Source organism: Electrophorus electricus, chromosome 9 (genome assembly GCF_041902795.1).
Source record: "Electrophorus electricus isolate QZ-2024a chromosome 9, ASM4190279v1, whole genome shotgun sequence".
Lineage (NCBI taxonomy): Eukaryota > Metazoa > Chordata > Actinopteri > Gymnotiformes > Gymnotidae > Electrophorus > Electrophorus electricus.
In genome coordinates, this window is record NC_137505.1 from 13,310,361 (window position 1) to 13,321,279 (window position 10,919).

The 10,919-nt window shown below is 41.5% G+C and overlaps 1 protein-coding gene across 1 annotated transcript; it reads right to left on the minus strand.

Annotated features, from left to right (window-relative positions):
- Positions 1-272: 272 nt before the first annotated feature.
- Positions 273-5,463, minus strand: LOC145659185 (ubiquitin carboxyl-terminal hydrolase 29-like). The gene is made up of 12 exons (XM_081720330.1): positions 5,443-5,463; positions 4,866-5,148; positions 4,735-4,774; positions 4,343-4,513; positions 3,964-4,095; positions 3,715-3,841; positions 3,420-3,556; positions 2,898-2,991; positions 2,690-2,769; positions 2,446-2,571; positions 1,676-1,960; positions 273-809 (listed from the first exon to the last, which is right to left on the minus strand). The coding sequence occupies exons 1-11, from the start codon at positions 5,461-5,463 to the stop codon at positions 1,909-1,911; spliced, it is 1,263 nt and encodes a 420-aa protein (XP_081576456.1). The 3' UTR covers positions 273-809; positions 1,676-1,908.
- Positions 5,464-10,919: the final 5,456 nt, after the last annotated feature.

Consider the following 10,919-nt stretch of genomic DNA (forward strand, 5'->3'; position numbering starts at 1 on the left):
GTAACATCGCAATTCTAAATCGTATTACAGTAAACCAAAGATTCTCCTTCCTTCATAAGGAGACTCCTGTTTTTGAAACTGTTTCGCGCTAACACCACTGTTTCTGCACACTAGCTCTTACTGCTTTTTTGCAACATGTTTATTCTTCGCCGTTAGCGATAGTTTTATCTGTGAGAAGTGTAGATGAATTGCTGTTCTGTGACGTGGGAGACGAGGCAGGATGCAAAGACGAGCCATGGTTCACATGAGACAGATGTTTATTAACACACAAAACAAAATGAAACCAAACGCGAAGAACATTAAGCACTAACATCGGAGGCTCGTCGCTTTCAGAGTCCTCTGACCTGGTCTATAAACCACAGGAAGGATCCTCATGGCGGGCCTCCTCCACCTCCACTGATGGATCCTCAGAGCGGTCGGATTCGGTGTCTGACCTGAGGCCGACGTCAACATACTCCTCACTCCTGCTGTAATCCTCCTGGTAGTCCGTGGGGGGATAGTAGGACCCTGCAGAGTCTGACCCTGGATATTGGTAGTCGTAATCGTACGGGTCCCGGTAATCCAGTGAAGGTAGGCAGGACTCTGCAGCATCTGATCCTGGACCACCACCAGGGTCCCCCCAAAATCCTCCAGAGATACTCTCCCCCGATGTGATGACAGGGAGTGTTCCCACAAGTATGGAGGATTCTCCTGCATGGGTTGGGTAGAAGCAGCTACACTGCTTCTTCCCCTTTTTCTTCTTTCCCTTGGCTCGAGGCAACCTTCAACGGTCGGTGTTCCTGTGACGTGAAGCCGGATGCAAAGATGAGCTGTGGTTCAGATGCCACAGACGTTTATTATCATACAGAACAAGACAAAACCAAACATGAAGAACATTAAGCATTAACACTACTTAGAACATAACAGGCAGTCTTAAAACACAACAAAGCAGCATACATGGGGTCAAACACTGACAAACAACAACAAAACAAGGGTTTAAATATGTGTGCTCACAATTAAAAGAACTATAGACAGATGCTGGTTCACTCCTAACATCTGCAAATTAAAATACAAGTTGGTTATTTCTCAAAAAGGACTGAAGCTCTTCCTCTGTCAGTGAAGCACCCTGGTAGTGTTCTCATATGTGGCGATGTAAGTGACGTCCATGTAAATAGGTGTTTAATCACTGCCATGTGCTACTTGGAAAAGAAATTTATCTTTTAGTATGAACAATGTTGGGGATAAAGAATGGGGACTTGTACATCTCCAATAGCGATTAGAAGACAATAACTGACACTAGGACACCTCATCTAAATATGTTGACTTGACAAGTATAGTATTATTCATGTTATAAATCTATGGGATAAAAATATGGAAAAAGTGTTTTAACAAGAACGCCAGAGGGGGCATTTACTATTTTGTGGAGAATAAAAAATGGCTCATTTTAATGGGTTAAAATTTTTTTAATTCTTTTACAGAGAGGGAAGGGTGAAAGGACTGAGAAAGAAGGTTAGCACCTGCCAACCGGTGCTGGGAGTAGGCCTCACTCACCTGTCATGCACAAGAGACCTGCAGTCCCAGGGCACAGTAAAGGCTAATTTACTCCCTACATATATAAGCTTGTAAAACTTGTTTCTGTTAGAGTGCTCCTAGACTGAGGTACCTACATTCCTAAGTCTGAAAGGTGAGATTCTACCTGTGCACGTAGAAAATCAGGTAGGCTGTTTTTGTCCTGCTCTTCAGGATGGCTGGCTCAGTGCTTCTTGATACTTTTAAGTCACTGAATGACAACCAGCTCTGTCCTTCTCCCTCAGCTGTGTCACTGATATAGTGGCCTGTCGGAGTAGTCGGTGGTCCTTAGTCATTTAATAGTTTCTACTGCACGTGTATAAATAATGTCAGATTACTCACCATGGTCCATGCTGTCACCTAAATGAGAAACCACCGCCTGGAGTCTGTAGGTGCCAGTGGGTGCACATTCCTGCAACACACAAATACATCTTTTTTTCATACGATTAACTGAAAACGCATCACGGATTGAACGCCATCTCTGTATTAACAGGCCTCTTTCATTCTCTCTCATTCTGTCTCTGTGTCTCTCTCAGCTTGCATCTCTCTTCTTTTTGGTCTCTCTCTCTCCTCACCGGTAGGCTTACTTGCTGTCCTCTAGCTCCCTGTCCTTCTCCTCTCTCATTTACTACTGATGGGTTAAAAGAACTTAGTCATTATGGCAGATACTAATACACAGCCATATTATCACTCCACTGTAAGAAAATGGCACAGCTCTACCTGGCTGGGGACTGGAGTTTTCCCCCAGTTTATCATTTTGCATTTCTTGCGGTTTGTCCTGGGTTCCCGCTGCTCCACTGAGGACAAACCACAAAGCCATTCAGTCGGCATTTTGTAGCTAAATGGGAATGGGTGGACAGAGAAGTATGTGGGCACGGGTTGATGGTACGAGCTCACCTCGACTGCTGCCTGAGAGAAGCCACCCCAGGAAGGGCAGAGAGATCTAGCTCGGACGGGACGTCCATCACGTCTGAGAGCTTTTGGCCCAGCATGTCAAACCGCTTAAGGTGGAGGACGAAAATACTGTTCCAAGGGGAAAAGTGACTTAAGGACTGGAAGTGTGTGTGAGTGGAGGAGGGTGTGTGTGTTGGACTGGTTTAAAACTCATTCTTTAAGGTCATCTACGTCAGACGAGACTCACCGTGGCAGTGTGAAAAACTCCACCTCTTCAGTTGCCTCGCAGCCTGCTTCACACTCACAAAAACGCTCCAGTAGTGTTGGCTGAAAAAAGAAAGAGGCCCTTTCATTGAGAGTGATAAAATCAAAATGGTAGCATGTCATAACTGTATTCTCTCCTTTACAACAGGGTAATGAAGCCTTATCCAAAGAGGGTGTGTGAGGTGACCGACCTTAAAGTAAGTGTGTAGGCTGTCAGTCGTAGCAGGGCTCAGATTTACAGAGAGGTGGTTGTAAACATCCACTCTGCAGCTCTGCTTTCCACAGCTTTCACAAAATGGAGAACAGAAACGTTACAACATTTGCACAGAAATAATCTCCTGCATCCCTTATACAGTGTGAGTTATCACATGCTAATATGCTCAGTTTTACAAGTAGATAACATCTTATCTAATGTGAAGCATCAGAGCAGAAAACATTTCGAATGCTCAGTCCATGTCTGTTATGTTTTCCCAAACTCACACACACTCTGAGATTTGAAAGCTATGTGATGAATACAAGCTGAACTTGTGAGCATTTTAAATGTTCATATTTAAGTTATGTATGTTATGAAACTTTCATGAATACTTTAAACAGAGATGTCCGGAGAAAGCGCCTACTCTCGGTGAGAAAATGTACTTTAAACAAACATGTTAAGACTGGTTAAGACCAGTCCATTAACACAAAGGAGATATGCAACAGTGATACCTAATTACCTGGTGCATGTGAGCACAGACTTGATATGAAACTCAAAGTTTGCCACAGGGCACATGTAAGAGAAGAAAGAGGCCCTGAGTCTCTCTCCCTCCTCTTTCAGCTGCAGTAAGCAGAGCATCAGGAACTCATGAGCATCCTGTGGAGGACAGCACAGGAGAACATCAGAGGAGGATTTGCTCCTGGACTTCCACAGCAGCACGGTGAGAAAACAAAGGTGGCCGTGTGCAGTTCCTGCAGGGTACTGCGTGAGGTTCTGATGTGTTCTGAATGGCTGAGGGGGCCATTTAGCTGGACCTGTTCATAGTCCTCTTCGAATGCAGGGCAGCGGGCTGAAACACACTCAAGCAGGGCTCCCAGGAGCTGCACCTTCTGCTTTGTGCTGCGAGTGGTGAGCCGGGCCTGCTGCAGATCTGAAAAACATCTACACACAGCAACAGGGAGACCAAGTGGTTTATATCTCTGAGCATCACAGCACCTCCTTAAGCACTCATGATTAAACAGTTCATTTAGACCCATGTGAAGCCTCTGGTTCTGAACGGGTACCTGAGCATCTGGCAACTAGAAAGATCCATCAAGCAGGATGACTGAGCTCTGATGGGTCTCCAGAAGCAGGAGATACTCAGTAGGCACTGCAGAGTGGCGTTCATATAGCAGCTGTTCCCAATGTTGGGAAACCTAACAGGTCATCCATGTTAAAAATAGATTTAGTGCACAAGCTCTGAAACATCCAGGCCACTACATGTCAGTATAATGGCTGTTTCATAATGTGAAGAAGAACTGCTAAATGACTTACTGCTCATTTAATTACAATATGTTTGTATTTGTATAGGAGAAAAAGACTGAGCTTCACCTGTGTAAACTGTAAAATCATCTACTCTTAATAGGCTGTGTAGTAAAACGCGGTGTGTATTCTCGTCTTTACCCGAGCTGCCGAATGTTGAGGTGTTCGACAGCGGAATGGATGGGGGTGTGGCCTTGGCCCTCACCCTGACCAATCTGACGCCTCCTTTTACTCCTGAGGACGTGCAGCAGCTGTCGCAATAAATTCTGCGGCTGAACACGAGTGTCTGCTTGCATCAGAACAGCCGGAAACCTGAGAGACAGAAAAGAAGGGAGAGATGAATACACAGTGGCCAGTTATGCACAAAATGTTCACATAACAACCCTTAGACAGATAAAGGTGTGAAGAATGAAAAAGACAATGATGTTTTTTCTCGTTTTATGCCCCAAGGAAGTTACAATGGCAGTGCCATTGGGTAACCACCATGCCACACTTTTCTCTGCCACGAAGATGAATTTTGATAATGTACCCACCTCTCAATGCGCACGGAGTCCACATCTTTATCTGCAGCCTCTGTATAGAGAACAGAAACTTGGAGTAAATGTCCTTAACCAAAAACAGACTATGCATTTGAACAACATGATCAAATCTGCTGAGCTCTAACCAGGAACAATCACTGCTGTAGTCCTGAGCGACTCATATGAGGAGGAGGAGGAGGCTTGACCAGGAAGGCACGACTGGGTAGAAGAGGCATTGTGGGATATGTCCACAGGTGAAAAGGAAGAAGCAGTACTGAAGATCAGGGACCCCTCAGAGGAAGAGGGGCAAGAAGTGGAGGTGGTCACATTCGCGGCGTGACCGTCTAATGCCACGCAGGAGTCAGACACTTTGGAGGATGAGATTATGTGTCTCCACCAACTTCTATTCGTTTTCTCCTTCTTCTTTTTCTGTAGAAAAGCATTGTAGAAACGTATTGATTTGTATATGAAGTATTATCGCGACTTAGCGATATCTCGGTATTCTTACAAGAATCTCATTTTGATTTAAAAAACAAAACAAAACTTTTTAATCATCTGCATTTGCGCTAGTTTTTTTAACAGGAAAATGCTAATTAGTTACGCACTGTAACGGCCCCAGTGGCGCTGCTCAAGGAACAGGACGTACAGACTCGCTCCACGGAGACGTTTATTAACGATTATTAACATACGATACAGACACCGGCACTCACGTATAACACAAACTGTGACCGTGAACACGAGCATGATCAACGACTGACAATAAGGCACACACTAACAAGGGTTTAAATACATACAAACATGACAAGAGTAAACCGATGCAGGTGTGTGCTGAACAACATAGGCAAGGTTACGCACGAGACAGTCAACGAAGAACTCCCAGTGCACGCGGCGGGCCATACCACGTGACCAGTGGAAGCGTTCCGTGACATGCACAATAAATCTTAATCCTTTTCAGATTATCGTATTTAAAATCGTTCCCAAAGTGTAGGAAAAAACATACATACCTTCATACACGAGCAAACACAGCCCATCCTGTTCGAATCTGTGATCTACTCGATTAGAGAATTAAGTAAAATATCAAATATGGTTTTTACAGGTCCTTTAACTGATATTCGCGATACAGCGCACCTCATTGTTTTGTTTTAAAACGGAGTTTTGACTCTTAGATGTTATGAATATGTATTATTTCGTCATTACTGATGCAAGTTCTCAGTTCTCATACGTTGTCACCCTCTTGAAAATAAATATTATTTACGTGTGTGTGTGTGTGTATGCGTTTCAAACGTTAAGATTCTTTAACTTCCGCAGTATAGTTTGGTAAATTCAGGTAGCGTAATGTTTTTTCCTAAAATCCTCACTGTCTCGCCCTGTGGTAAGGAGAAATGTTTCAAATATGACAGGTTACGTTTTATCATAGATAACTGGCTACAAAGTTACATTTGCGCCCTAATTTCTCTAGACATACATCTATAAGCATTGTTACTTTAAGAAGCAATTAGTCTTGCGCTCTGGCAAACGTGTGCACCTGTAAATAATTACAATTATTTTAATGTACAACTTATTTTATTGTATAACCACACTGTAAATAGAATCCATAAGAATGTATTCAAAGCCAGAGTTGTAACGTTCAATTATTTTTACAGGTAGAGGATTACTGTGCTTCTACTATCTCTTAGCAACAAGTGATTTTTTTTCCTTCAGTATGACATGTGGGATAGTTTAGGGAACCTGATTTTTTTGTTAGATAAATATGTGTGGGTTATGACCGTTAAAAAGACCTGAACAAAAAAAATGTTTGGATTTTTATTCGCTGTCACCTTTCATCACGGGCAACATAAAAAATCACACTACTGCAATATCGCTAACATGTTACTGGCATGCAAATAAGACACCTGAGCACAGAGAGAAACCCAGTGTTATGACTACAGTTGACATTGGAACTAGCTAGATAGCTCATATTAAGACACTTCTTTGGAGAACACGTGCTAAAGTGTTTTCCCCACAATCTATATGCACAATTTATTTGCCAACTGTGACCAGAGAGAGAACATAGCTAGCTACCTTACTCACAGCCTAGGACTTGAATGGATTTTGATGAGGACTGCATATGCCTGGGATCAATTCAAACACGTCATGACGATGATATAAAACCTGATGAAACAAGCTTGACAAGCAGCAGTTCCGTTTTTCCGTGAAAGTATCAAGCACAGATGAAGACGTTTCTATGGTTATCTCGGTTTTATAAATATTAGCCTATAGAGTTGGGCTTAGTACGTGAATAAAAGATGGAATTAAACATGCATAAATTACAGTGTCCTGGAAAACCCATCGTGCTGCAAATACACAAAGCATATTCATCAAAGTGGTAACACACTTTAGAAATGCGGTGCAAATTTAGAAAACGCATACAACTTCAGGAACAAATCCTGTCACAACACAACGGAAGTGGTTTCCGGAGGACACGGAAAGGGGTGGACTTCTTTGAGATTAGCGTGAAGTCTATTGGAAGTAGTGACAACTGAGTAAAAAGGGTTGGGTTTTTTTTCCAGTTACCACGGTGTTATCAAGGGTAGGTATGTGATACAGAATGGAAGACCGACCTATTCATGCTCTGCATTCTTGCATATTTATTTATACATAAGGCAGCCTTAAAAACATGGGATGGAAATCCCATTTAACACAATATGCACTGTTTTACAGTCAGAGTTAAATAAGTAACATTCTCCTTTTAATATATATATTTTAAATGTTAAAATTCTTAACTATGTCAGTTAAGCTGCCAAAAATGCCCCTTTTGAAATTTGTATTTCTAATGTCACAAGAACACTTTATTTACCTATCTCTGCCTATTCAGCCTATAGAGGTTTAGCACACCCACTTAAATTGCCTTTCTCAGGCATTTCAGCTCTGAGTACCTTTTGAAAGCGTTAGGATTGCTCTGCTCCACTGCAGACTTTCTCACTTTAGCAAACAAATGTCCTCAATACATTTATCCCTCTCATTGAAATTCATATCTTTAGGTTCCACCTGTAGATATGAGTAGAAATATTGTTGAACAGTATTTAAATACATTTAATTGAAATATGACTTTAATTACATTTTGATACATTTGTAATTTATAATTTGTATTGGACTGGAAAGGAAACAAATACAATTTTTATCGCATAGCCGTTATCACATAGCCTGCAGGCCTAATGATGTAAAAATGTGCCCCCAAACATCAAATGTTCAACAGAAATAACAGGACCTGACACACTAAGGTACCGTAGACCCATTCAAATTGTGCTATTGGAATAATAAATTCCAATGCGCTCAGTCATTTTAGCTAGTGTTGATTTTGATTCTCGCCACAATTATACTAATAATCAGTGTTACAACTCAGCATGCAAAGTCACCGAACAGTCGACTGTTAATTCTATAGTAAGGAGAATGTAAAACAAACAAACAAAAAACCCACCAACAGTATTTTTTTTTCCTGTAACTGACAAAGATTGCATATGCTAAATGTATGTGTCCTAAATATATTCTAAATACATTTACATTAGTGTTTTTAATTAATTTCTCGAACATTTGTTGAAATGCATTTGTAATTTATATTCAAAGACATTTCAGTGTACTTAAGTACAAGCATTCAATTAGCATCACTGTTCACCATAGCCGTTTTTCCATTTTTTGTGGCTTTTGTCCCCTGCCTCAGTTTGGCTTTAAATCATTTGTCTTGGTTCTACTTTACTTACTATGGCTGATTCAGTTCCCTCAGTAGTCAAGTAATTCTTCATTAAATCCTTTCTTCTAGTATCTGTTTAAAAAGTAACAGAAAATGTCTTATTAGCGTTGTATAGATACTTAGAACACTTCTACGTAGATCTCTCTCTCTCAGACACACACACACACACAGTTCATCCAAGTGGTGGCTGTGGTCAGAACTTACCCTTAAAGAAGTCATCCTCTGAGGTCGTGTTCCTTCTCTTAACACCCTTCCGACAGCAGCAAGTGAACAATAGCACAAGCTGCATGAATATTCTGGTAGGGATCTTGTCTTTTCGTTTTTCTTTTTCCCATATTTACCAAATGTGCTTTTCCTTTTGGTCCAATCTTCCTAGGATATTTTCTCTCAAATTACATGGAGGGACTGACATGTTCTAAACTGCCTGTTATACCTTTACCCAGGGATGTTCTATAGGATTAAGATCTGGGGACTGTGAAGGCCAGGGAAACATTGAAAATTTGCTGTCTTGATACTGGAACAAATCCGTGATTATACAACCCTTGCGGCAGGGTTTCTTGTCTTGTTGAAAGTGTCCTTCTGCCATAGTTTAAGCAGCTACATGAAGGGATGCACTTGGTCACAATACATAGGTAAGCCCTTCTGTTCAAACATCTACTGATTTCAGAGGACCCATGGTGTGCCTTCAGACATGTTAGTTGGAGCAACAGCATTGTATCTGGCTGCAATTTGCTTGACCGTGCACCACTTGATCATCAGAATGATTCTTGATGTCATCCTCTTCTGATCACTTTCAAAATATTGGTCCTGGCTAGTCTGTTCCATGCCTCGTTCGCAGTTGGCTTCGCTCAGACCGCTTGACTTTCCCATTCTAATGTTTACATGGTGTTTTTTGCAATTAGTCAAAACTGACCTTTCATGACCTTCATTATAAACTTTTCTAAGCAGTCATGACCTCACCCTGTCATAATATGTACTATTAGATCTTCCCTGTGTCCAAAGTGATCTCATGGCAGGAATTTTCCAGCCAACCATTTCCAAGTCAAGCCAATTCAAGCAGAAATGCCAATGAGAGCGTTTCTGATTAACTCCTGTCATTGTACTAAGTCGGTAAGAAAGGGTTAGCTACATAAAAATAAAAGTGAATGACTTAAGTTTGATCATTTTAACTGAATCTATATTTTATGGAATGGTGTAATTAACCTTCATTATAAACTTTCCTTAGTCGTCATGGCCTGTCCCTGCCAGAATATTTACTATCAAATCTTCCCTGTGTCCAAAGTGGTATCATGGCAGGAATTTTCCCAAGTGTTTACATTAAAGGAATCTGACTATACTGATTACTCTTCGCCAGCTAACAGCAAATAAAAGATGCTGGATTTTGGATTATGTGAGTATATAACACGTGACTGTGTTTGTGTCAGAGAAGGGAGAGGAGAGGCTTTGTCTCCAGCCTCCCGCTGCTTGCCGCTGTTCAGCTTCTCACTCCTGAGATCCTTCTCGCTCTCCTTCTCCCCATTGCGTCCCACTCCGCCAATGCTGCTGCAACTTCAACCGCTGACAAAGTGCACCAGCTCAAAGCGTGGTCTAGAGCCAAATTTGAACACGGGCATCTTCCTCATTGGCTCATCTCCTCAGAGGGGCAACACATGCACAGTTTCAGCTCCTATCGATACCCACGTAGAACCTTATAAAATCAAACTGACAATGACAAGGAAACCATATTTTCAACACCTCCAGCACAAGTAGTAGTTTTTAGCAATGCACTACTTTTAGTGGTTGTTGAGCATCTGGAAAGAATGCAAGTCACCAGGGTAACATCATCAAGAAGCCCTTTTAGACTTACTTCCATCAGATGAATTCGGCCTCTTTTTTGCTTCAGTATTTGGGACTAATTCGTAGGAGGGCATTTTGCCAACATGAATCCCCTCTGCCATGTCATGCACTCTCTGCATCAGTTGTGGGCCATACCTGCTAGACCAAACATTTACATTCTGAATACTTTGGCTGAAGTTGTTAAAATGTTAGTATAAAAATCAACACTTTTAGCTGTATCTTAATTTCAGGCTGATTTAACAAGTAGATAAGCTAACGTAGTGAGCGGTTGTCTTGGCTTGTCCTAATGGCAGTCAGGGGCCAAAACACTTACTGTAACACTTTATACTTATAACGCACTTTCCTTAACTATTACAGATGCCGTTTAACAATGAGTTCTATTTTTAAAATCTGGAAACAGCAACTCAGCACAGAAGGCGTTAGACCCTACCTGCATGCTAAGAACACATGGTTCACTCAGACCATCGATAGAGACAACAGCTGATCTAAGTCTCTTGCTTCGTAATTTTCAACATGCTTGTTTATGAATAACTTTCGAGCTAACCACTGCTTATCGCTTTCAAAGTTTTGTCAGAATTTATTGATATGAAAGACTCTTGTCATGCTGATAATTGTCTGCTAGGACCAACTGACAATG